Source organism: Pleurodeles waltl, chromosome 3_1 (genome assembly GCF_031143425.1).
Source record: "Pleurodeles waltl isolate 20211129_DDA chromosome 3_1, aPleWal1.hap1.20221129, whole genome shotgun sequence".
In the NCBI taxonomy this organism is placed as follows: Eukaryota; Metazoa; Chordata; class Amphibia; order Caudata; family Salamandridae; genus Pleurodeles; species Pleurodeles waltl.
In genome coordinates, this window is record NC_090440.1 from 1772472820 (window position 1) to 1772499936 (window position 27117).

General features: G+C 46.4%; 1 protein-coding gene across 1 annotated transcript in view; it reads right to left on the reverse strand.

Annotated features, from left to right (window-relative positions):
* Window positions 1–27117, reverse strand: part of ZC3H15 (zinc finger CCCH-type containing 15) — a 158524-nt gene that overhangs the window by 64647 nt on the left and 66760 nt on the right. Inside the window, exon 6 of the mRNA XM_069225774.1 lies at window positions 18759–18941. Within this exon, the coding sequence (XP_069081875.1) occupies window positions 18759–18941 (183 nt within the window). The remainder of the gene's footprint in view (window positions 1–18758; window positions 18942–27117) is intronic.

A 27117-nucleotide genomic window follows, 5' to 3' on the forward strand; every position in this document is an offset into this window, starting at 1 on the left:
TAGAGGGGGCGGGGTTTAGAGGGGGAACAACCACCCGACCCCTTTTTCAAAACATTGTAACACACACAGCGCCATCTGCACACAGCGCCATCTGCTCTCACCCCTACCCCAGTAACACACACTGCACCATCTGCACACAGCGCCATCAGCACTCTCCCCTACCCCAGTAACACACACAGCGCCATCTGCACACAGCGCCATCTGCTCTCACCCCTACCCCAGTAACACACACTGCACCATCTGCACACAGCGCCATCAGCACTCTCCCCTACCCCAGTAACACACACAGCGCCATCTGCACACAGCGCCATCAGCACTCACCCCTACCCCAGTAACACACACAGCGTCATCTGCACACAGCGCCATCAGCACTCTCCCCTACCCCAGTAACACACACAGCGCCATCTGCACACAGCGCCATCTGCACACAGCGCCATCAGCACTCACCCCTACCCCAGTAACACACACAGCGCCATCTGCACACAGCGCCATCTGCTCTCACCCCTACCCTAGTAACACACACACAGCGCCATCTGCTCTCACCCCTACCCCAGTAACACACACAGCGCCATCTGCACACAGCGCCATCAGCACTCTCCCCTACCCCAGTAACACACACAGCGTCATCTGCACACTTCGCCATCTGCTCTCACCCCTACCCCAGTAACACACACAGCACCATCTGCTCTCACCCCTACCCCAGTAACACACACACAGCGCCATCTGCACACAGCGCCATCTTTTGTGCAAAGTTTTAACAACTGTAGTTGTATTTTGTATCTTCGTCTAAAATGAAAATAAAATAATAAAAGAAAGTTTCTTTAGAAGAAAGTTGTGGAACTGCTAATTGTTCTTGACCATAATCAAAGTGTCTTAATTTTTTTTAGATTAGAATTAGATTAAGCCATATTGACTAATGACACTTAATATCCATTGGTTTTACTGTAGCATCGTCCTTGCTAAACCTCTGGCATGAAGAGAAGAATCAGCAAGTAGAAACATTTATGATACCGGTCTGCAGTCAAAGCCGTTCTATTTCTTTCAGTAGAGGGGTGGGACTGACATTTCTACACCTTGGAGAAAAGGCTATGGCTCAGACTTACTAAGCTTTGCATTGAAGTAAGTAAATTGATGCAAAGTGATGCGTTGATGCCTACTTTCAGAGGCAAACGCCAAGCTATGCTAGAAAGGTGGCACTTTCTCGGTGTATAAAAAAATCTGTGCTGTGTGAACTGCTTTGGCAATTCAGAGCAAACACCCATCAATAGGTTTTGATGCAACGCCCAATCTAATAAGAGTTTGAGACTGGGCTCTGTATTAAAAAAAATACACCTCCTTAAAGCAGCTGTTAACAACGTGAAACGTTTTTATTTTCAAAGAAAAACTGAATCATTGCATTTGTGCTGAAATGCACAGCACGCATCACACGTTTCGGGTACTTATGAAATGTGTCTAGGCATAGGAAATGGTACAGGAAGGGCATGCTTCTAGTACAAATCGTATGCTAGTCTGTGCCCACTCACCTCTGTACCATTGTGTTATGCTGTGTGTTGCTCAAGGCAGCTTAAACAGAGCACCAGAGCAGCGGAGGAAAGAGCAACAGGCCAATCTTAGTAGATGAGGCCTAGAGGTGTGTTTCCCATTGTACAATGCAGCGCACCTTGTAGATTTGGTTAGCGAACTGCGCTACATAACAAATGTGTAAATCTTCCCCCATGTGTTTCATAGATGATGAGAATATGACCGCATTGATCTGATGCCCACTCAAACCATTTTGATCTTTTGCAGCCTCAAGCTCAACTCAATAGTTGTTTTTATAGGTCCCAACAAATTGGTCCGGTTGAAAAGCTTTTATGGGCCAAAGTTCCTCTAGTCACGGCTCGCGGGCCGCCAAGGTAGGTCTGTGGGGCCGCTGGCGGCCCGCGGGCCGTACTTTGAGTAACGTCGAGTTAGACCAACAGTGTTGGGGCAATGCCCACTTTCCAGAGTAAGTGGTCATAGGAAGGGTGTAGGAAGTTGGCTCTGTATGTGCTATTTCAAAGTAAGGAATAGCATGCACAGAGTCCAAGGGTTCCCCTTAGAGGTAAAATAGTGGTAAAAATAGATAATACTAATGCTCTATTTTGTGGTAGTGTGGTCGAGCAGTAGGCTTATCCAAGGAGTAGTGTTAAGCATTTGTTGTACATACACAGACAATAAATGAGGTACACACACTCCGAGACAAATCCAGCCAATAGGTTTTGTTATAGAAAAATATCTTTTCTTAGTTTATTTTAAGAACCACTGGTTCAAATTTAACATGTAATATCTTGTTTGAAAGGTATTGCAGGTAGGTACATTAGGAACTTTGAATCATTTCAATTGCATGTATACTTTTCAAGTTATTCACAAATAGCTACTTTAAAAGTGGACACTTAATGCAATTTTCACAGTTCCTGGGGGAGGTAAGTTTTTGTTAGTTTTACCAGGTAAGTAAGACACTTACAGGGTTCAGTTCTTGGTCCAAGGTAGCCCACCGTTGGGGGTTCAGAGCAACCCCAAAGTTATCACACCAGCAGCTCAGGGCCGGTCAGGTGCAGAGTTCAAAGTGGTGCCCAAAACGCATAGGCTAGAATGGAGAGAAGGGGGTGCCCCGGTTCCGGTCTGCTTGCAGGTAAGTACCCGCGTCTTCGGAGGGCAGACCAGGGGGGTTTTGTAGGGCACCGGGGGGGACACAAGCCCACACAGAAATTTCACCCTCAGCAGCGCGGGGGCGGCCGGGTGCAGTGTAGAAACAAGCGTCGGGTTTGCAATGTTAGTCTATGAGAGATCAACGGATCTCTTTAGCGCTGCAGGCAGGCAAGGGGGGGCTTCCTCGGGGAAACCTCCACTTGGGCAAGGGAGAGGGACTCCTGGGGGTCACTTCTCTAGTGAAAGTCCGGTCCTTCAGGTCCTGGGGGCTGCGGGTGCAGGGTCTTTTCCAGGCGTCGGGACTTAGGTTTCAGAGAGTCGGGGTCAGGGGAAGCCTCGGGATTCCCTCTGCAGGCGGCGCTGTGGGGGCTCAGGGGGGACAGGTTTTGGTACTCACAGTCGGAGAGTAGTCCGGGGGTCCTCCCTGAGGTGTTGGTTCTCCACCAGCCGAGTCGGGGTCGCCGGGTGCAGTGTTGCAAGTCTCACGCTTCTTGCGGGGAGTTGCAGGGTTCTTTAAAGCTGCTTCTTGAGACAAAGTTGCAGTCTTTTTGGAGCAGGTCTGCTGTCCTCGGGAGTTTCTTGTCGTCGTCGAAGCAGGGCAGTCCTCAGAGGATTCAGAGGTCGCTGGTCCCTTTGGAAGGCGTCGCTGGAGCAGAGTTCTTTGAAAGGCAGGAGACAGGCCGGTGAGTTTCTGGAGCCAAGGCAGTTGTTGTCTTCTGGTCTTCCTCTGCAGGGGTTTTCAGCTGGGCAGTCCTTCTTGTTGTTGCAGGAATCTAATTTTCTAGGGTTCAGGGTAGCCCTTAAATACTAAATTTAAGGGCGTGTTTAGGTCTGGGGGGTTAGTAGCCAATGGCTACTAGCCCTGAGGATGGGTACACCCTCTTTGTGCCTCCTCCCAAGGGGAGGGGGTCACAATCCTAACCCTATTGGGGGAATCCTCCATCTGCAAGATGGAGGATTTCTAAAAGTTAGAGTCACCTCAGCTCAGGACACCTTAGGGGCTGTCCTGACTGGCCAGTGACTCCTCCTTGTTATTCTCATTATTTTCTCCGGCCTTGCCGCCAAAAGTGGGGGCCGGGGCCGGAGGGGGCGGGCAACTCCACTAGCTGGAGTGTCCTGCGGTGCTGTGACAAAGGGGTGAGCCTTTGAGGCTCACCGCCAGGTGTTACAGCTCCTGCCTGGGGGAGGTGTTAGCATCTCCACCCAGTGCAGGCTTTGTTACTGGCCTCAGAGTGACAAAGGCACTCTCCCCATGGGGCCAGCAACATGTCTCTAGTGTGGCAGGCTGCTGGAACCAGTCAGCCTACACAGATAGTCGGTTAAGTTTCAGGGGGCACCTCTAAGGTGCCCTCTGGGGTGTATTTTGCAATAAAATGTACACTGGCATCAGTGTGCATTTATTGTGCTGAGAAGTTTGATACCAAACTTCCCAGTTTTCAGTGTAGCCATTATGGTGCTGTGGAGTTCGTGTTTGACAAACTCCCAGACCATATACTCTTATGGCTACCCTGCACTTACAATGTCTAAGGTTTTGTTTAGACACTGTAGAGGTACCATGCTCATGCACTGGTACCCTCACCTATGGTATAGTGCACCCTGCCTTAGGGCTGTAAGGCCTGCTAGAGGGGTGTCTTACCTATACTGCATAGGCAGTGAGAGGCTGGCATGGCACCCTGAGGGGAGTGCCATGTCGACTTACTCGTTTTGTCCTCACTAGCACACACAAGCTGGCAAGCAGTGTGTCTGTGCTGAGTGAGAGGTCTCCAGGGTGGCATAAGACATGCTGCAGCCCTTAGAGACCTTCCTTGGCATCAGGGCCCTTGGTACTAGCAGTACCAGTTACAAGGGACTTATCTGGATGCCAGGGTCTGCCAATTGTGGATACAAAAGTACAGGTTAGGGAAAGAACACTGGTGCTGGGGCCTGGTTAGCAGGCCTCAGCACACTTTCAATTGTAAACATAGCATCAGCAAAGGCAAAAAGTCAGGGGGCAACCATGCCAAGGAGGCATTTCCTTACACAACCCCCCCCCCAAACGAAAGAGGATGAGACTAACCTTTCCCAAGAGTCTCTTCATTTTCTAAGTGGAAGAACCTGGAAAGGCCATCTGCATTGGCATGGGCAGTCCCAGGTCTGTGTTCCACTATAAAGTCCATTCCCTGTAGGGAGATGGACCACCTCAACAGTTTAGGATTTTCACCTTTCATTTGCATCAGCCATTTGAGAGGTCTGTGGTCAGTGTGAACTAGGAAGTGAGTCCCAAAGAGGTATGGTCTCAGCTTCTTCAGGGACCAAACCACAGCAAAGGCCTCCCTCTCAATGGCACTCCAACGCTGCTCCCTGGGGAGTAACCTCCTGCTAATGAAAGCAACAGGCTGGTCAAGGCCATCATCATTTGTTTGGGACAAAACTGCCCCTATCCCATGTTCAGAGGCATCTGTCTGCACAATGAACTGCTTAGAATAATCTGGAGCTTTTAGAACTGGTGCTGAGCACATTGCTTGTTTCAGGGTGTCAAAGGCCTGTTGGCATTCCACAGTCCAGTTCACTTTCTTGGGCATTTTCTTGGAGGTGAGTTCAGTGAGGGCTGTCACAATGGATCCATATCCCTTCACAAACCTCCTGTAATACCCAGTCAAGCCAAGGAATGCCCTGACTTGAGTCTGGGTTTTTGGAGCTACCCAGTCCAGAATAGTCTGGATCTTGGGTTGGAGTGGCTGAACTTGGCCTCCACCTACAAGGTGGCCCAAGTAAACCACAGTTCCCTGCCCTATCTGGCATTTGGATGCCTTGATAGAGAGGCCTGCAGATTGCAGGGCCTTCAAAACCTTCTTCAGGTGGACCAGGTGATCCTGCCAGGTGGAGCTAAAGACAGCAATATCATCAAGATAAGCTGTGCTAAAGGACTCCAAGCCAGCAAGGACTTGATTCACCAACCTTTGGAAGGTGGCAGGGGCATTCTTTAAACCAAAGGGCATAACAGTAAACTGATAATGCCCATCAGGTGTGGAGAATGCTGTTTTCTCTTTTGCTCCAGGTGCCATTTTTATTTGCCAGTACCCTGCTGTCAAGTCAAAGGTACTTAAGAATTTGGCAGCACCTAATTTATCTATGAGCTCATCAGCTCTAGGAATTGGATGAGCATCTGTCTTGGTGACAGAATTGAGCCCTCTGTAGTCCACACAAAACCTCATCTCTTTCTTTCCATCCTTGGTGTGAGTTTTGGGGACTAAGACCACTGGGCTAGCCCAGGGGCTGTCAGAGCGCTCAATTACTCCCAATTCCAGCATCTTGTGGACTTCCACTTTGATGCTTTCCTTAACATGGTCAGACTGTCTAAAGATTTTGTTTTTGACAGGCATGCTGTCTCCTGTGTCCACATCATGGGTACACAGGTGTGTCTGACCAGGGGTTAAGGAGAAGAGTTCAGGAAACTGTTGTAGGACTCTCCTACAATCAGCTTGCTGTTGGCCAGAGAGGGTGTCTGAGTAGATCACTCCATCTACTGAGCCATCTTTTGGGTCTGATGACAGAAGGTCAGGGAGAGGTTCACTCTCTGCCTCCTGATCCTCATCTGTTACCATCAACAGATTCACATCAGCCCTGTCATGGAAGAGCTTAAGGCGGTTCACATGGATCACCCTCTTGGGGCTCCTGCTTGTGCCCAGGTCCACCAGGTAGGTGACCTGACTCTTCCTTTCTAGCACTGGGTAAGGGCCACTCCATTTGTCCTGGAGTGCCCTGGGAGCCACAGGCTCCAGAACCCAGACTTTCTGCCCTGGTTGGAACTCCACCAGTGCAGCCTTTTGGTCATACCAAAACTTCTAGAGCTGTTGGCTGGCCTCAAGGTTTTTGGTTGCCTTTTCCATGTACTCTGCCATTCTAGAGCGAAGGCCAAGTACATAGTCCACTATGTCTTGTTTAGGCTCATGAAAAGGTCTCTCCCAGCCTTCTTTAACAAGAGCAAGTGGTCCCCTTACAGGGTGGCCAAACAGAAGTTCAAAGGGTGAGAATCCTACTCCCTTCTGTGGCACCTCTCTGTAAGCAAAAAGCAGACATGGCAAGAGGACATCCCATCTCCTTTTGAGTTTTTCTGGGAGCCCCATGATCATGCCTTTTAATGTCTTGTTGAATCTCTCAACTAAGCCATTAGTTTGTGGATGGTATGGTGTAGTGAATTTGTAAGTCACTCCACACTCATTCCACATGTGTTTTAGGTATGCTGACATGAAGTTGGTACCTCTGTCAGACACCACCTCCTTAGGGAAACCCACTCTGGTAAAGATACCAATGAGGGCCTTGGCTACTGCAGGGGCAGTAGTCGACCTAAGGGGAATAGCTTCAGGATACCTAGTAGCATGATCCACTACTACTAGGATGTACATATTTCCTGAGGCTGTGGGAGGTTCCAGTGGACCAACTATGTCCACACCCACTCTTTCAAAGGGGACCCCCACCACTGGAAGTGGAATGAGGGGGGCCTTTGGGTGCCCACCTGTCTTACCACTGGATTGACAGGTGGGGCAGGAGAGGCAAAACTCCTTAACCTTCTGGGACATATTGGGCCAGTAGAAGTGGTTGACTAACCTCTCCCACGTCTTGGTTTGTCCCAAATGCCCAGCAAGGGGAATATCATGGGCTAAGGTCAGAATAAACTCTCTGAACGACTGAGGCACTACCACTCTCCTAGTGGCACCAGGTTTGGGGTCTCTGGCCTCAGTGTACAGGAGTCCATCTTCCCAATAGACCCTATGTGTTCCATTTTTCTTGCCCTTGGACTCTTCAGCAGCTTGCTGCCTAAGGCCTTCAAGAGAGGGACATGTTTCTTGTCCCTTACACAGCTCCTCCCTTGAGGGTCCCCCTGGGCCTAAGAGCTCAACCTGATAAGGTTCAAGCTCCAAAGGCTCAGTTCCCTCAGAGGGCAGAACTTCTTCCTGAGAAGAGAGGTTCCCTTTTTCTGACTGTGTTGCAGTTGGTTTCCCAACTGACTTTCCTTTTCTCTTGGTAGGCTGGGCCATTTTTCCAGACTCCAGCTCTACTTTTTCACCCTGTGCCTTGCATTGTGCTCTTGTTTTTACACACACCAGTTCAGGGATACCCAGCATGGCTGCATTGGTTTTTAGTTCTACCTCAGCCCATGCTGAGGACTCCAGGTCATTTCCAAGCAGACAGTCTACTGGGATGTTTGAGGAGACCACCACCTGTTTCAGGCCATTGACCCCTCCCCATTCTAAAGTTACCATTGCCATGGGATGTGCTTTAGTTTGATTGTCAGCATTGGTGACTGTATAAGTTTTTCCAGTCAGGTATTGGCCAGGGGAAACCAGTTTCTCTGTCACCATGGTGACACTGGCACCTGTATCCCTCAGGCCCTCTACACTTGTCCCATTAATAAAGAGCTGCTGCCTGTATTTTTGCATGTTAGGAGGCCAGGCAGCTAGTGTGGCTAAATCCACCCCACCCTCAGAGACTAGAGTAGCTTCAGTGTGGACCCTGATTTGCTCTGGGCACACTGTTGATCCCACTTGGAGACTAGCCATTCCAGTGTTACCTGGATTGGAGTTTGGAGTGGAACTTTTCTTGGGACAGGCCTTGTCTCCAGTTTGGTGTCCAGACTGACTACAGTTTCGACACCAGGCCTTTTTGGGATCAAAGTTTTTACCCTTGTACCCAGGATTGTTTTGTGAAGAGGCTCTGGGCCCACCCTCCTGTGCAGGTTTTTGGGGGCCTGTAGAAGACTCTTGACTATTTTTATTTTTGGCTGTCTCACCACCCTTCCCCTGGGGAGGTTTTGTGACCCCTTTCTTTTGGTCACCCCCTGTGGAAGTTTTGGACACCCTAGTCTTGACCCAATGGTCCGCCTTCTTTCCCAATTCTTGGGGAGAAATTGGTCCTAGGTCTACCAGATGCTGATGCAGTTTATCATTGAAACAATTACTTAACAGGTGTTCTTTCACAAATAAATTGTACAGCCCATCATAATTACTTACACCACTGCCTTGAATCCAACCATCTAGTGTTTTCACTGAGTAGTCTACAAAGTCAACCCAGGTCTGGCTCGAGGATTTTTGAGCCCCCCTGAATCTAATCCTATACTCCTCAGTGGAGAATCCAAAGCCCTCAATCAGGGTACCCTTCATGAGGTCATAAGATTCTGCATCTTTTCCAGAGAGTGTGAGGAGTCTATCCCTACACTTTCCTGTGAACATTTCCCAAAGGAGAGCACCAAAGTGAGATCTGTTCACTTTTCTGGTTACACAAGCCCTCTCAAAAGCTGTGAACCATTTGGTGATGTCATCACCATCTTCATATTTAGTTACAATCCCTTTAGGGATTTTCAACATGTCAGGAGAATCTCTGACCCTATTTATGTTGCTGCCACCATTGATGGGTCCTAGGCCCATCTCTTGTCTTTCCCTCTCTATGGCTAGGATCTGTCTTTCCAAAGCCAATCTTTTGGCCATCCTGGCTAACTGGATGTCCTCTTCACTGGAGCTATCCTCAGTGATTTCAGAGTTGTTGGTCCCTCCTGTGAGGGAACCAGCATCTCTGACTATTATTTGTGGAGTCAGGGCTTGAGTAGCCCTGCTCTCCCTAAGTAGGACTGGAGGGGGGGAATTTCCCTCCAAGTCACAATCTTCATCCTCTGAGTTGCCATCCTCAGAGGGGTTGGCCTTTTCAAACTCTGCCAAAAGCTCCTGGAGCTGTACTTTGGTAGGTTTGGGGCCCATTGCTATTTTCTTTAGTTTACAGAGTGACCTTAGCTCTCTCATCTGTAGATGGAGGTAAGGTGTGGTGTCGAGTTCCACCACAGTCACATCTGTGCTAGACATTTTGCTTCTAAAAGTTGGAATACTTTTTAGGAATCTACAACTAGTTCTAGGTTCTAATTCAAACTTTTAACAAACTTTTAAACTCTAAAAGAAATGCTAACAGGGACTAACACAAGGCCCTAGCAGGACTTTAAAGAATTTAGAAAACTTTTCAAATTGCAAAAATCAATTTCTAATGACAATTTTGGAATTTGTCGTGTGATCAGGTATTGGCTGAGTAGTCCAGCAAATGCAAAGTCTTGTACCCCACCGCTGATCCACCAATGTAGGAAGTTGGCTCTGTATGTGCTATTTCAAAGTAAGGAATAGCATGCACAGAGTCCAAGGGTTCCCCTTAGAGGTAAAATAGTGGTAAAAATAGATAATACTAATGCTCTATTTTGTGGTAGTGTGGTCGAGCAGTAGGCTTATCCAAGGAGTAGTGTTAAGCATTTGTTGTACATAAACATAGACAATAAATGAGGTACACACACTCAGAGACAAATCCAGCCAATAGGTTTTGTTATAGAAAAATATCTTTTCTTAGTTTATTTTAAGAACCACAGGTTCAAATTTAACATGTAATATCTTGTTTGAAAGGTATTGCAGGTAAGTACATTAGGAACTTTGAATCATTTCAATTGCATGTATACTTTTCAAGTTATTCACAAATAGCTACTTTAAAAGTGGACACAATGCAATTTTCACAGTTCCTGGGGGAGGTAAGTTTTTGTTAGTTTTACCAGGTAAGTAAGACACTTACAGGGTTCAGTTCTTGGTCCAAGGTAGCCCACCGTTGGGGGTTCAGAGCAACCCCAAAGTTATCACACCAGCAGCTCAGGGCCGGTCAGGTGCAGAGTTCAAAGTGGTGCCCAAAACGCATAGGCTAGAATGGAGAGAAGGGGGTGCCCCGGTTCCGGTCTGCTTGCAGGTAAGTACCCGCGTCTTCGGAGGGCAGACCAGGGGGGTTTTGTAGGGCACCGGGGGGGGGACACAAGCCCACACAGAAATTTCACCCTCAGCAGCGCGGGGGCGGCCGGGTGCAGTGTAGAAACAAGCGTCGGGTTCGCAATGTTAGTCTATGAGAGATCAACGGATCTCTTCAGCGCTGCAGGCAGGCAAGGGGGGGATTCCTCGGGGAAACCTCCACTTGGGCAAGGGAGAGGGACTCCTGGGGGTCACTTCTCCAGTGAAAGTCCGGTCCTTCAGGTCCTGGGGGCTGCGGGTGCAGGGTCTTTTCCAGGCGTCGGGACTTAGGTTTCAGAGAGTCGGGGTCAGGGGAAGCCTCGGGATTCCCTCTGCAGGCGGCGCTGTGGGGGCTCAGGGGGGACAGGTTTTGGTACTCACAGTCGGAGAGTAGTCCGGGGGTCCTCCCTGAGGTGTTGGTTCTCCACCAGCCGAGTCGGGGTCGCCGGGTGCAGTGTTGCAAGTCTCACGCTTCTTGCGGGGAGTTGCAGGGTTCTTTAAAGCTGCTTCTTTAGACAAAGTTGCAGTCTTTTTGGAGCAGGTCCGCTGTCCTCGGGAGTTTCTTGTCGTCGTCGAAGCAGGGCAGTCCTCAGAGGATTCAGAGGTCGCTGGTCCCTTTGGAAGGCGTCGCTGGAGCAGAGTTCTTTGGAAGGCAGGAGACAGGCCGGTGAGTTTCTGGAGCCAAGGCAGTTGTTGTCTTCTGGTCTTCCTCTGCAGGGGTTTTCAGCTGGGCAGTCCTTCTTCTTGTTGTTGCAGGAATCTAATTTTCTAGGGTTCAGGGTAGCCCTTAAATACTAAATTTAAGGGCGTGTTTAGGTCTGGGGGGTTAGTAGCCAATGGCTACTAGCCCTGAGGATGGGTACACCCTCTTTGTGCCTCCTCCCAAGGGGAGGGGGTCACAATCCTAACCCTATTGGGGGAATCCTCCATCTGCAAGATGGAGGATTTCTAAAAGTTAGAGTCACCTCAGCTCAGGACACCTTAGGGGCTGTCCTGACTGGCCAGTGACTCCTCCTTGTTATTCTCATTATTTTCTCCGGCCTTGCCGCCAAAAGTGGGGGCCGGGGCCGGAGGGGGCGGGCAACTCCACTAGCTGGAGTGTCCTGCGGTGCTGTGACAAAGGGGTGAGCCTTTGAGGCTCACCGCCAGGTGTTACAGCTCCTGCCTGGGGGAGGTGTTAGCATCTCCACCCAGTGCAGGCTTTGTTACTGGCCTCAGAGTGACAAAGGCACTCACCCCATGGGGCCAGCAACATGTCTCTAGTGTGGCAGGCTGCTGGAACTAGTCAGCCTACACAGATAGTCGGTTAAGTTTCAGGGGGCACCTCTAAGGTGCCCTCTGGGGTGTATTTTGCAATAAAATGTACACTGGCATCAGTGTGCTGAGAAGTTTGATACCAAACTTCCCAGTTTTCAGTGTAGCCATTATGGTGCTGTGGAGTTCGTGTGTGACAAACTCCCAGACCATATACTCTTATGGCTACCCTGCACTTACAATGTCTAAGGTTTTGTTTAGACACTGTAGAGGTACCATGCTCATGCACTGGTACCCTCACCTATGGTATAGTGCACCCTGCCTTAGGGCTGTAAGGCCTGCTAGAGGGGTGTCTTACCTATACTGCATAGGCAGTGAGAGGCTGGCATGGCACCCTGAGGGGAGTGCCATGTCGACTTACTCGTTTTGTCCTCACTAGCACACACAAGCTGGCAAGCAGTGTGTCTGTGCTGAGTGAGAGGTCTCCAGGGTGGCATAAGACATGCTGCAGCCCTTAGAGACCTTCCTTGGCATCAGGGCCCTTGGTACTAGCAGTACCAGTTACAAGGGACTTATCTGGATGCCAGGGTCTGCCAATTGTGGATACAAAAGTACAGGTTAGGGAAAGAACACTGGTGCTGGGGCCTGGTTAGCAGGCCTCAGCACACTTTCAATTGTAAACATAGCATCAGCAAAGGCAAAAAGTCAGGGGGCAACCATGCCAAGGAGGCATTTCCTTACAAAGGGTGTAGTCAACCCAAAGGTGGGCAGCCCATTGGCTACCACACCTGCCACTCCCCTAACACCGTTAAATTGAGTATTTAGGTGGCACCCGTAAACCCTAGAACTTAGATCCTGACTACCTACAAAGACAGACACAGAGGAGTCTCACTTGCAGATGGGGAAAAGAAGCAGCAGCTGTCTCAGTACAAGCCCCTCCGGCCTGCCTGCTGACCTCGACAGATTCTGGCTAAGAGACCACTCGTCCTGCAACTGAGTCTCCAAGAAACCCAGGAGGACTGCCTGCCTTCTATAAAGACTCAAGACTACAGTGAGCAGTGGCTATGCTTTACAACAAAGTCACAAGAAAGGACTCTGCGGCCTCTGGAACTGCAAAGACCCAACACCCAAAGCGACCTCTGTACCTGACCCGAGGTGAAGCCAACCAACAGTGGCAGCAAAGTTCTCCAGCTGTCCAGAGTACTACGTCTCACCTGTCTTGGACTCCCACTAGGTGCATGCACACAGGTCCAATCTCACACAGCCTTGTAGTGAGAGAAAACCAGACATCTCCAGCAACCAGTCTCCCCTGACCCCATCTGGTGTGGGTCACTGGTGCCAACGACGTCCCCTGGTTTCCCTGAAGTAGAGTCCACCTTGCCCCTCTCCCCCTTGCCATCACCCCCCCCCCCCCCCACCCCGGTGGAATCCCTGACAACACCTGCAGTTTCAACACGCCGGAACCCCTCCCAGACGAAGCAACCTGATGCCTAAAGACACCCCTGCATCAGTCGCCCTGCGGCCTCGAGAGAAGGAGCAAAGGTGCACCTACGTTCCTGAGCACCTCAAGTCTACTACCTACCTGTTGCCCCTGACTGGCTTTCTAGCCAGAGCCTGCAGCCTGTCTTCACGAGGACCAAACTCCCATAGGAAACCATTGGGCACCAAACGCCTTACTGCACCCCCTGCACCCGGCTGCCCGCCCGGAGTGACCTGCTGGTGTGGTAGTGATCAGTGCCCAGTACTTACCTTAACTCTGAGATTGGCTTCATAAATCATTGTTAACCCTGTGTTGAGAATTGCACTGTGTTGATTTTTGAAACTGCCAAGTATTTAAGCTTGTAAATCTACTTACCAGATTACTAAATTTTTGGGTTTGAAACATATATAAAAAGAAGTGTTAAATTGTTCTAATTTGGTCTCGGATTTATTCTTTGGGGAGTACGTGTCCTTTATATTTCCTCTGCGAGTACAACAAATGCTTAGCACTACCCTCTGATAAGCCTAACTGCTCGCCCACAGTACCACAAACTAGAGCATTAGTACTATCTACTTTTGCCTTAGCAAACCAACTGGGGATCCACTGGACGCTCTACATGGTGTACTTCTTTTTAGTGCACCAGATAGAGAGCCAGCTTCCTACACAGGCCCTGACAGGAATCATCCGTGAAGTAATAAACTGATAGTGAATCCCTGTACATACTGGTGAAATATTCTAACACTTCATAAATATATATGTCAATATACCAAAAGAAGGAGTAGGGTCCAAAGAGTCCTGATGTTTCGAGGTACCCTCTGAAAGTCTATCACAGGCAAGATTTTCCAAATTTTAGGTTGTTCTTTTTTAAGCAAAGTAGTGGAGATTACGATTAAATGTCCAATGTTTTTATACAACACATCCAATAAAAGAAGCCAGAGGGGAGCAAGGGATGTTTATGACTTTAATGAAGATTTCTACAAAGCAGAACGAGGGAAAGCAACCATTAATTCTGCTTTACACGATCTTTATGAACAGTTACAGGTTAGAATGAAGTAAGTAGCAAGGTAAACAAAAGTCGCAACTCTTGATGCTCTTGGGCATAATCAAAAAGAATTGTACCTAGTTTAAGAAAGCGAAGACCTTTTAATGCAGCATTTGCACAAAAAGTTCCTTAGAGCCTCATGACCCTAGAGATGGATGGAAAAGGGATGTATGGAAAAGAGCGGTTTCTGATCCATATTGTGGTAGTGGATTCTAGAGGAATAGGCCCTCAGGCTCCCTGGAAGGGGTTTACTAGCTAACTCATAACACAGAGTGGTGGCCCACTTCATCATGGGTCGGAGACAGTGGGTGCAGTGGTGACTTCAGGTGTCCGCTTTTGGTGGTTCCAGAGGCTTCAGCGTCCCTTCTTTTGAGTTTTTGGAGAACAGGTCCGCTGTTCATGGTAGATCTTGAGTGGAGGCACTATGGGTGTGTAGTGTAGTAGCTAATGGGTTACTGACCCTTGGGGCCACTAGGAGTCCTATATGTCCACTTCCTGTGGGAAGTGGGCATAACCATGTCCCAGAATTCCTATGTATACCATCTCTTGTGAGGGGAAACAGATTAGCATCTAAAAGTCGGCAGCCCTTTAAGCTTTGAGGATCGCTGCCTTAGAAAGGCTTATCCGCAGGTTAACTTGTGGGAGTGGGTGTTACACCCTCTTCCCGGGCAGGCTTTTGTTCTGGACCTCCAGAGAGCAGAAGGCTCTCTCCCTAGGGGTACAGAATGTTGTCTCAGGGGGCAGGCTGACAGAAACTGGTCAGTGAGCACATCAGAGGCTGGTAGGCTTTTAGAGGACACCTTTAAGGTGCCCTCTAGGTGCCTGTATTGGTAAATCTAAAATTGGAATCAGTGACTTACATATATTGCATCAAGTATTACTGAACATGGCACACAGGCTGTGTGCCATGTGGTGTTTTCACTTTTGTCTGCACCAAGACACACAGACTGCAATGGCAGCCAGTCATGTGCTTGGTAAGGGGTCCCTTAGAAAGGGGCAATTCATTGTGCAGCCCTTAGGGACCCTATTTAGCACCATAGGCCCCAGGTACTAGGGGTACCATTTACTAGAGACCTACAGAGAGTGCTTATTATTATTATTATTTTTTTTTTTGGTCAAAGCTTGTTGTTTGCAATGGATTCTGTATTTTTTTTTTAAATGTGGTGAGAGCCACACCTGTCAGCCCAACCTGGAAACCCTTATGTGGCTAGTTTTCAAGAATGTAAAGGATGGCTAGGTTTCCCTAGGTGGCAATTGAACTAGGGTTCAAATTCTAGAGTTACCCACAATGGAAAAAGAGGGTTAGTTTTGTTTGCAAACAATGCGGTGTCCATGTTGTGTTTTGGGCGGCTCTCTGTCCCGGGCACTAGGCCTACCTACACAAATGAGGTACCATTTTTATTGGGAGACTTGTAGGAGCATAGAATAGTAGAATATTTGTTATTATAAATTGGATTCCACTGCATTTCTGCCTTTCAGAAGTAAACCAGTGTATAAGAAAGATGACATTGTGAAAAATACCCTCCAAATCATACGCTAGTACGAGTACCTACAAATTCAGACATGTAGAAATAACCACTACTCCTAAACTCTATATCTTGTGCTCCTATCAGAAATACATACGTTTCCTTGATACCCATTTTTCACTATGCCTATTACTCTATAGGAATTGGTACTAAATTATAAGCCTTTGTGTGGTGCAGCTCAGTTGTTTGCTCTGGGTAGCTTGGGTTCTTGGGAGAACCTACAAACCCTATATATCCCTGCAACCAGAAGGATCTAGCGGACATAATGGTATATTGCTTTTATCAATCAGATATTATGACAAAAAGGTATAGATGAAAATGTCACAAATATCCGTTTTTTTCCTACTTATTTTCAATAGTTCTTTATTGTAATAGTTATTTTAATTGGGAAAACCTTGAAGGACCTAAACATATGAGCACTTGCTGAATTCGGAATTGTGTATACTTTTCAGTAATCTATTGCTTTTCTGGATCACCCACTGGTTTCACACTAGTTTTCATCACAAACTGGAAGTAGGTTAAATGCCACAACTTTTGGTACACAATTTAGTTTTTTGATTCATCTCTGCATGTTTCTGAAAGCTAGGAAGATGGTGACCTTAGTACAGCAAACCGTTCATGAATGCCATTTTTAGGGAAAACCCCTATCAGCGAAAGGGTTAATGTCTGATGAATGGCTCCTATGATTCAGATCTTCCTAATAAGATTTCCATGCTGTAAGGGAGGCAACTCAACACACTTGCACGGCCAGTCTAGAAAAGAAATGCCTGTCTTGCCAACAGGTTCTAGGTCTGCATCTAGCAAACATTCTATCTCACCGTTGAGTTTAAAAACAACAAGGTGGTGGATGGAATGCCTGAGTTAATCTCAGCCACTGGCAATCGCTCGTAGCTGCATCCCAATTCATCATTGTTTTGCCCTCCATGCCACTCCAGTTTGGACCAGCCATATGCAAACCCATCTTTACCCTGCTCCCCACGGGAACAGGCTAGCCAAACTGCCAGGCCAGGTCCTATGTGGACCAGAAAAAAGTATACTGGGGACACCCCTTATCAGCCAGGCTAGCTTCAATCCAGTTGCACAATGAGCCCAGAACCCACGCCTGGGCAAACCTGGAGCACTAAGGGTGAGAAATGCAAAAACAACAAGGTGATGGATGGAATGCTTGAATTAGTCTCAGCCCCTAACAATCGCTCAAGCTGCATCCCGATCCATCATTTTTTTGCCCACCATTTCATCCCAGTTTGGGCCCAACCATATGCAAATCAGTCTTGAACTTCCTCCCCATGGGAACATTCTAGGCCAAACTGCCAAGCCAGGTCCTCCCTGGACCAGAAACAAGCATCCTGGCAGTTCGGGTTGGAATATTCCCATATTTGCATACGGCTGGGTCCAAACTGGGGTGGCATGAAAAACAGTGGTTTGGGATGCTGCCTAAGTGATTGCAAGTGGCTGAAATTAATTAAAGCATTCCATCCATCACCTTGTTGTTTTTGCATTTGCCACTGTTGTATGTGTCAGGTTCCCTTGATGATTCCTGATGCAGTCTTACTTGAGGAACTACACCACCACCAGGTGGCCCATTAATCTTAGAAAACAGTACTACCTGACTTGTCTTATAGAGTACAAAATAAATAATCACCTCTCCGAATACTCTCCAATGGTAAAAGACTAACAGAAGTGTCCATCACTAACCCAATAAAGGGAAATCTCTGAGCTGGCTTACGGTTTGATTTTGCGAACATGAGTAAAAAATGAACTTAGCAACTGTATTTTTGACATACGTTCCAGCAGCCTTCCCTTGAAAGCATCTTTCTGGAGCCAGCAATCAAGAAGCAGTAGTACCTAAACCACTCAAGGTATTACTACTAGACCTTCCCACAAACCTTGTAACCCAGTCTTTTACGCCAATTTCTTGCTGGAATGGGAGGAAACAATAGACTGATCAGCCTCCCTCACTGAGCTTCACAAGAAACATGAGAACCAGGTAGAGGGATTAGGGCCTACCTTAAATCTTCGAACCCCTGTGTTGTGCAAATGGTGTTTACGGCCGTTTGCAACCCTTGCCTGGCTGGAGGACCATAAAGCAGTTAAGCAACGGTAGAAGAAACGCAGTTGTTGGTTAATTAAACTCTTAATTTCATATGTGATACCCACAAGCTGATATTGAAGAGGCACTGGACAAGTGTATTAACACTATCCATGTTGCAATCTTAGTGTTCAGCTACATATCATCCACACATTTGTGAAGCTGATGTCCGCATTGGAGAAACCTTCCAAAAGGTTCGCTCCTTCAACCCCTTTCCAACTGTTCCGCATTCAAAGTGACTGGTGTACTAGGGTCTAGAGACAAGAGGCAATCAATTTATTTTGAGCACCAATCTTGAAAGTTGTACATTTGTGGCTGAGATTTGCATGGACACTGGAGGGAAAAATATAAAGGCTGTGAAGCTCCTACCTATTCTCACACCAAAGACGAGCATAATTGTTGGTAAGAGGGCCTGGTGGGGTGTGAAGGTGGAAGCAACGATTACTGCTACCAGTTCCTCCTCTGAGCAAACCCATGAGTAAATTCTCATTTAGAAGATTGTAAAAGATAAGTAATCTCCAACCCATCCTCCTGTATGGGGCAAAGTCACTACTAATACTAATTAGGTGATCCAGAAATAATCTTTATGAAGGCAGAAGGGTCAAAGTTCACTTCAGGAAAACAATTGCCCCTTTATCCCGTACCCTACTTGCACCAAGGGAAATAATGCAGAATTTGCCGGACTTAGCAGACGTTTTGGTATGAGAAAGGAACGTTTTGTGTAAAGAAAAGGGAACATGAAATATTAATATAAGCTTGCAATAGTCACAATAAATTTCGTTTTCTGTGTACTCCAACTCGATTTTGGTGCTAAATACTATGTAGACAGGCTGTAACTCCATTATAACTTAACATTTCGACAGTCTGGCGAAATCAGCTTAAACAAAAGCAATCACAATATTTTATCAATGACAAATACCTCCTTTTCAATAAGATCTTCCAGTGAAATTTCTTCTTCTTTCTCTTCTTTCTTTTTGTCCTTTTTCAGTGCAAATCCAGGAGGAAGAGCGTGACGATATATGCAACTGTCTCTACCACCAGGACACGCCCAAAACCAGCCATATTTGTTATTTTCAATTGCATCAAGAAAATATTTGCAGACCTAGAACAATAAGTACTCTAATTACGACAATAATGAAAACAGCGTGAATTCATACAAATCCACATTTGCAGTGTTCAGCAAAACATAATCAATCTCTATATGGAACAGAGCAGCTTAGCATAGAACAGGGTTAAGGCGCCAAGATTTCACAACAGTCCTCTCATCCTAAATTATGTAGGTCACTTTTCATGCTTCTTAGATGACTGAAAAATAGGTGTTCCTTTGATGATGCAATACAAAATAGGCAAGCCTAAGGATTTAACAGTAACAGTGCACGTAGATAGATGCTATTGTACAGCTTATTTTTTTTTTTTAGCAAAAAGGATGAATATTTTGCTTAATTCACCAGGAACTGAATATGATGTACAATATACTCAAAGATCAAAAAGCCACTTTTAAAATATTTTATCACGGACATACATTTACAGATAAAACTAAGACACAATGTGAGTCATGTCTACAGTTTACCACAACTTATCCCATTGCAGAGTACTTCCAAATGTCAAAGATGAACCTTAAAAAGCTCTGAAGGCTTCACAGACGCCACAAACCATTGTTTTTTTACAACAGTACAAGTGATCCGTGAAAATGCAACAAGTGCTCCATAAGTAATCCTTCACAAAAGCATCTATAGGAGAAAGTGGCAGCGCAATCATATTGAAACAGAATAATATTTTCACAATTGAGTAACTCTAGCAGTTTTTCCTCTTTACATGTTCTTTACTACTTGTTCACAGTGATACTCAATCCATATAAATGAGTTATGTTATTAATGGTGTCAACAGTGACGCAATATTCAAAAACCACAGGTAGTTTTTAATGAGTGCCATTTGAGATTCTGTTGGATTGTAACCTAAGTCGAAGTTTCCATTTAAAAGCCATTTTTAGGTTTGTGTTTGGAACCACAGCTGTCAAACTAATCTAATATTAACAGTATAGAGTGGGGTCTGGGTCGCCCCCTTCAGCCATGTCTTTCTTCGATCAGCTTCCTTCAAGCCTCAGACTTTGTCAAGCAAATGTTGGCTCAGCCGAGTGGCATTTTCATCTCTTGCTTGATGCTATTGGCTGTTTGCTTTCACCTCCACTACAGTGTGTGCTCTGAATTGCAAGAGGGACTACTTTGCAAATACAGCCCTCTCTATTTGCACCTACTGACTCCCTCCCATGTGTTGCAAGCTAATGAATTGCAGTGTTAGCACATTAAACCCAGACTGATCTGCATTGACAATGCCTACTTGGTTTGCTAATAACTTTGCGACCTTTTAACCAATCTGCACAAATCTTAGCAAAAAAACATTAATACTGTTTAAGATCGGCATGAAAGTTTCCTTTTTTAACTCCTGTAGGAACCTCTGCTTTGTCTTTTTTATTTGGGGGGGGGGGAGAAGGGGGGGCGGGAACGATGCACGGCAGTACACGAAACTTGCCATAAAGTTAGAACTTTTCTCAGGAGTCTTTGCATGGTTTGGTGTAAATTTATTAAGTAATTTTTTTTAAGGAAGTATCGTGACAAAAATGTGCTGGTCGGGATTCAAACGGTTAAAAGTTAGAGATAGCTTGATAGCTGAAAAGCTGTTTTTTTGATTTGCATTAACTTTAGTGTCTCTTGGCGAATTTATACAAAACGTGGCAGAACCTTCGCACTTTTAAATGTGGGCAGACCCATCATAGGTGGGGAAGGGCACAGTAAAAAAAAGTGATAAGCTGTCAAAAGGTAATTATTTAGCTAAAACCTGTAATTTACCAGAAATGTGATCTGAGCAAGTTAAGACCAGTGCATTAATCTCATGTTTTATGTCGATCAACAAGGTGGGACGGTGGGGAATTAGAAAATCAAAAAATCTAATAACTGGCAGTTTCACAGATCTGCACAACTCTAGGTAGACAGCATGTTTAGCTTAATCTTGATACTTTGAGTGTCATTCAAATCCTTCAAAGAGGGCATAAGTGAAGAGGTGGGGTGCATTTAGTAGGCGAGTTTTGATTTTTTCATGACTTTGTGCAGGTTCTGGATTGTGGCCCTAACCATTACTTGCGCATTTCAGTAGTTTTGTGGTTGCAATTTAGAACCATAACTGAACTTTAACTGTGTTTTTTAGATTAATTTGTATTTTTCTTAAACATACAGTAAGGCGTTGCAACAAAGCCAACCATAACTTCACCTTAACTGTGTTTTCTGTTTAGATGCTGTTTGGATTTTTTTCTCTCCATCATATACCAAACCATCTGCCAACCCCTACTGCCCCTCTGGCCAAACCCTGCATCCAAACCTCTGCAGGCTGTAAAACCCTGCTCTTCATAGTCTGTGCGGCAAGACATCTTTCCTTTTTGTTTTATAAAATGTATTTTTTAATCCGTGCCTTCTCCCTGCATATCATAAAATCAGCATAATAATATAATTATATTAATCAATAATTATTATATGGTAATTTAATGTCTTATTATCTATACTCCAACAAAACACACATTCCTAAAACAAAATTGACCAACATTTGCAGTCTCAATGAATATTGAACATGAAATGGAGGATGTTTTCCAAATGCTCTGAATCTCTACTAAAAATCAATGACTAAATCATGTAATATAGTTAGCAGACATTGCCATCTTGGGTCAGGTGACCTATATAAACCACTAAAATTTTGGATTTATTTATTATTGATTTAGGATATCACAAGAACACCAGGCCAAGGAGCTGTTCGCGGAGTTCCTCTACGTAGAAGTCCGTGAAGTGACAAAAAAGACTCTGCTGAGCTACGCAGAGTTCCACAAGCCGTAAAGAGCATTAGGTCACGCTGATCGTGCTGATTTTTAGCACTGGGTGTTTGTACTGCGCTGTAAAATCAGTGAGAATGGCACCATGCACAGCACAAAAAGGTGCTACTTCTTTCTGCCACTTGAGTAGATTATCTACTTGCGCAGCAGCTTCCTCAAGTGAACAGAAAGTTTCTCAACGTACGCGGTAGCGACCATCCATGACCGCCCGCGTTGAGAAATCTTGCCTGGAGGTGGTCTGGGGTAAGCTTTTCTTTGCTTTTGGTCGCCACCTTAACACTGGTGAGCGAGGAAAAAAAAAAGAAAAACTACTCTGCTGTGTTTTTCGCAAATCCACGCTGTAAGTGGAGCGGGAAAAACTCTGCGAGCTGAGTTCATGGCCCACCTCTATAGAACACACACACACACACTATTCCTTTTTCTCCTACAGGACCATGGAACATATTAAGTGTGCCTCTTTGGTTCATAGGAACTCCCACATCACTCTTAGCTAGCCTGAGTACTGTTCGCTCTTCATTAGACAAAACACCTTCATGTACACACTACACTCCCAAAAACACTCACCTCAGCAATCATTTCAAAACAAAGCCCACTAACCTACAAACCTTTCAGTCTCAGACAACATAAGCATACTACACAATTACAGTTTGTAGCATCACACATTACAAGGGCTTGTCAAAACCACTGTAACCATACAATATAACACTACAACATGAAAAGCAAGAACTTGCATTATGGGGAGGCCCGTCATCATTATGAAGTAGTACAGCAGACTGTGCCTGATTCCGTAACACACAACACTTGCCACATGCAAGGACATCAACATAATTTGCATAATTCATTTTGAAAACATGCTCATGACCTCCAAACACACACATAACCCAGTGCACTTTGTACCCGCAAAATACAAATACAACTAACATCACCCCAGATCTATGGTTCACAACCTTACATACTGCCATCACTTTATGAAATACTTTAACACTGCACCATATAACATGCCTCAACATCGCATTTTACAGATCCACACAACATTGTGCTAACACTGCACGTCTTCCAAACACCTCGCTAGAAGGCAATAAGTTTAACAAATATCTCTCATCTGTAAACAATCCTCACACTATACCACACCATCAATCCACTCAATACATCAACATACACAATTTACTAACCCCACCTTGCCATACCATTGGAAGAAAACAGTACAGAGCAACACCCATCATAAAACACAATCACAGGCAGCCACGACTTCACATAACAGCAAGCCAAATACCACAAAAATCCTTACAAAGTAAGGGTACAAGCCAACAAACATTATTTGTCTTTTGAATTTCAACTTAACAGCACACCTTTGAAGGCCACATTAAGCTTTGACACTCACATGCATGTCTGTTGTATACTCTAAATATTTGATATACATATATTACAGCACGTAAGCAAAACATCATGTTTCACATTTGTTACACAGTGCAACAATTTCCAAAATCGTACTTCTCCCTGTATTTAGAACAGGTTAGTCTTTATTAGTAAGAGATAAATTGTATTCATCCGACATCAGCTACCACTTCGAAATTCCTCATAAAAACTTGGGGAACCACTAATGCTGCATAATCATCCATGTGAGTCGGCACTGTCAACCCACAATGTTGGAATCAGGTTCTCCCTGGCTTCGAATCAAGTAAGGTCTGAGGGGGTAGCAAACGTTTCTGGGTCTGGAACAGGATGTTAATAGTGCTGCACAAATCTCAAACAGTTTGTTGCAATATATGATAAACCACAACCATCCCTCCTGGCTTGGCGGTCCGTCTCTGCCACACCAACAAGCTACATGGTGCTTAGTCAGTAAAAGTACTAAGGAAACAAACTGTCTTCTTGCAATGGGCAGGTCCTTCACCCAGCCCAGCAGTGCAATTTTAGCATCCATTGGTACTACTGTGTCAGTCAGCCTACATATCTGCCTGCACTATTCCCCAGTAAATTCAGACCATGCTACAATTTCAAGCTAATTACAGGAATTCTGTCCCGGGTTCTATACTTCTATTACAGTTGGAATTCTCATGCAGGCCACATTTTCACATTTACCAGGGGGTATAATATAGCCTATGTAGGAACTTAAAATGAATAACCAACTGTCTACTTCTTGGCACCAACCGCTTTTTCTGGGTACAGCAGTTTGTCCAAACAGTCTTATCTCTTCGCCCCAGGTCATCAGCCCAACTGTGCCTGACCGAAGGAGATGCAGAGGGGCCTCCTCAAGTAGAGAGCTATAAATTGGTGACAGCAAATGGTTGCTGATTTTTATCTCCAACACTTTTCCTAGCTTCTGAAGTGAGGGAGGCTCAGGTGGGAAGTTTGACCATGCCATCCTAGCGGTCCTTTCTGAAATGCCACTGAATCTTTTAAATTCCTGCTTAATGTGTTGAGGTGACCTTTGTGGTCCCCAATGTAAAAGGTGATCTCGTCCACATACAGTGGGATAAAGTAGTTGACGAGTAGCATACAGGATCACATATTCAAAGTAATGTCAACGTGGTTGCCAGGTGGTCCACTGTGGGCACATAAAGGATGGGAGGGGGAGAAGGCAGGGGACTGGAAGTGGGAGTTCTGCCGTGCAACTCAATTAATTGTAAGTGAAGAGAGCTCTACTGATTCGTGCCGTGGGCAGTTTGTACATTAGTTTAATCCAACTAATACATCTTCCTGAGGCCCATCTTTCCGAGTACAGTAAATAGATGCTCCCACTCTAGGAAGTCTAATGCCCTGACGCCATCAAGGAGCACTGCTGATGCCTCCAGTACTTGCTCTAGGATGTGTAACACTGCAGGCAGTGTGCAAAAACTGTGAGCTGTGGATGTGTCTTGTGTAAACCCTACCTGATTCAGTAAAAGCAGCTCAGAAAGAAGAGGGAGAATGCAGTCCCAGAGCACCTCTGCCAGCATTTTCAAGTCACAGCTTATGAAGGGCAGGGGCTGGCATAATTCATAACTGTAGGAAGCTGGCCTGGTGTGTGGCGGACACCTATGGTGTTTACACCTTATACCAGGTACAGGCAACCCCTTATAGTTAGTAACAGGATCTAGGAAACCAGGGCTATCTAGGGGAAGCTGTGGATGAGCAGCCAAGATTTATCTAGGAGGAGTGTAAAGCACTTGCAATACCACACTAGTCACACAGTAACTTATAACACATGAAAGAAACCCCACAGGGTTACAAAAATAAAGGTACTTTACCATTGTAACACTAAAACTAGATTACTTATAGGCAGTCCTCCAACTGGAAGTAGTACATACTAAATATAAATATAGTAATGGTTAGGAATTAGTGTAAGAACCAACAAGCATACGTAAGAAATAGTAGAAAAAAGCTAGGGCCCTGGGGAAGGTCCAAACCATATACCAAAATAGTGGAATGAGAAGCTAGGTCCTCCACCCAAGAATATGGAGTAGTTAGTCAGGAGCTGGGAGAACTCAGAAAACGCAAGAGGTGAGTACTCAGATGACCCTAAGCGACAAGGACAGCAGAGGTAAGTTACCTGGTTTTCCCATTGGCTAACAAGGGGACTTCGAAAAGGAACTTTGCAAGAACAGGACCAGAGGAACCCAAAGATGGATTCTGGAAGAAAAGGACCTGCAAAAGATGGGGACAGAGTCCAGTTCACAATGGACTGTTCAGACAGGGCAGCCACTGCCCTTCCTTCTGTGGGTGAAGATCTGTGTTGACGAAGGAGGATGAAAACCAGCTGCAGAGGAGTCCCCGTACTCGTGCAGAAGATATCTCACGCCGGTCGACAGACTGCAACGGGGTCAGCAGTTCGGAAGACCACCAACACGCCATGGCAAATGGAAACCAGGGCATAAGAGGAGTTGCACGGTGGAAGAGGACCAGCAAGGCCCTGGGGACTGAACACTGGGAGGAGAGTCCGGGCTGACCCTCGGCAGTCAGGAGAGCCAGCAAAAGCAGTCACAGCCCTCACTGGCAGCAGGCACAGTAAGTTGCAGTGAGGCTACATTGCTGGAGCAGCAGAGGAGAGACTGTCCTTGCAAGGATGAAGTGCTGGAGGCAGAGGCTACTTGGAGTCTGAAGATCCCTCAGAGCAGTAGTCAACAAGCCTTGGTTGCTGCAAGAGTTGCAGTGCACAGGGATTCCGTCCTACAAGGAGAGGCATAGGGGTCACGGCCCCCAAGTTGGAAAAAAAGGGAGAGGGGACCATTCAGACCCACCACTTGTGTTGCAGGATTCACGTAGTTCCAGAGAGCAGACCTATGCAGCCAGACGTTGTTGCCTTAGGTGCCTGCAGATGCAGGGGAGTGGCTCCTTCATTCCAGAGGAGATTTGTTCTTGCTTCATGGTGCAGCTGAATTCTTGTCGACCCGAGAAGATGCACAGCTGTGGAAATGTTGCAGTTGCTGGAAGGAGCTGGAGAAACAATGTTGCAAGGCAAGGATGTCTCAGGAATTGCAGTCTTGTTTGGTTCCTGAAGTGTCCAGCTGAGCTTCTGGTGACCAGGAGCAGAAGAGGTTGATGCAGGGGAGTTCTGGTGGAGTCTCGCATGCCGAATCTGGGGACCCACCCGCAAGGGAGTCCCTAAAAGCTCTAAAAGGGAGTTTGGTCACTTTGCACGGTGACCACCTATCAGAGAGGGTCACTGATGTCAACTGCCTGACCTGGCCACCCAGATGCTCCCAGGGGCCTCAGCACATCTTGCTTTCAAGATGGCAGAATCGAGTGGCCACCTGGAGGAGCTCTGGGCACCACCACTGGGATGTGATGGACAGGTGAGTGATCACTCCCCTTTCCTTTGTCCAATTTCGTGCCAGAGAAGGAACCGGGGGTCCCTGGACTGGTGCAAACTGGTTTATGCAAGGAGGGCACCAAATGTGCCCTTCAAAGCAAACTGGTGGCTTGGGGAGGCTACCCCTCCCAAGTCTTGTAACACCTATTTCCAAGGGATGGGGTGTTGCATCTTCTCTCCCAAAGAACATCTTTTGTTCTGCCTTCACCTACCTGAGCTGATCATGCAGCAGGAGGACAGAACCCTGTCTGAAGGGTGGCAGCAGCTTGAGCTGCCAGCCAAACCTGGAAGGCTGGTAGAAGCAATACTGGGGGTCCTCTAAGGAGCCCACAGAGTGCCTGGAATCATTCCACCAATACTGGCATTACTACTGGGTTATGATTCCAACATGTTTGATATAAATATGCCTAGGCCTGTACATGGGTAAAACTGCTTCCCCGCACTTAAGAAGTCTAGTGCAAGGGAACTGGAAGTCATTGGGGCACCACTGCTCTTGCAGGGGTGCCTTCACACCCAGGGACCAGCATGCCCTTTGGGCTGAAAGAGCCTGCCATAGGGGTGACTTAGTGACCTGGAGAAGTGACCAGCAGTGAAAGGGTGCTCTCTTTGAAA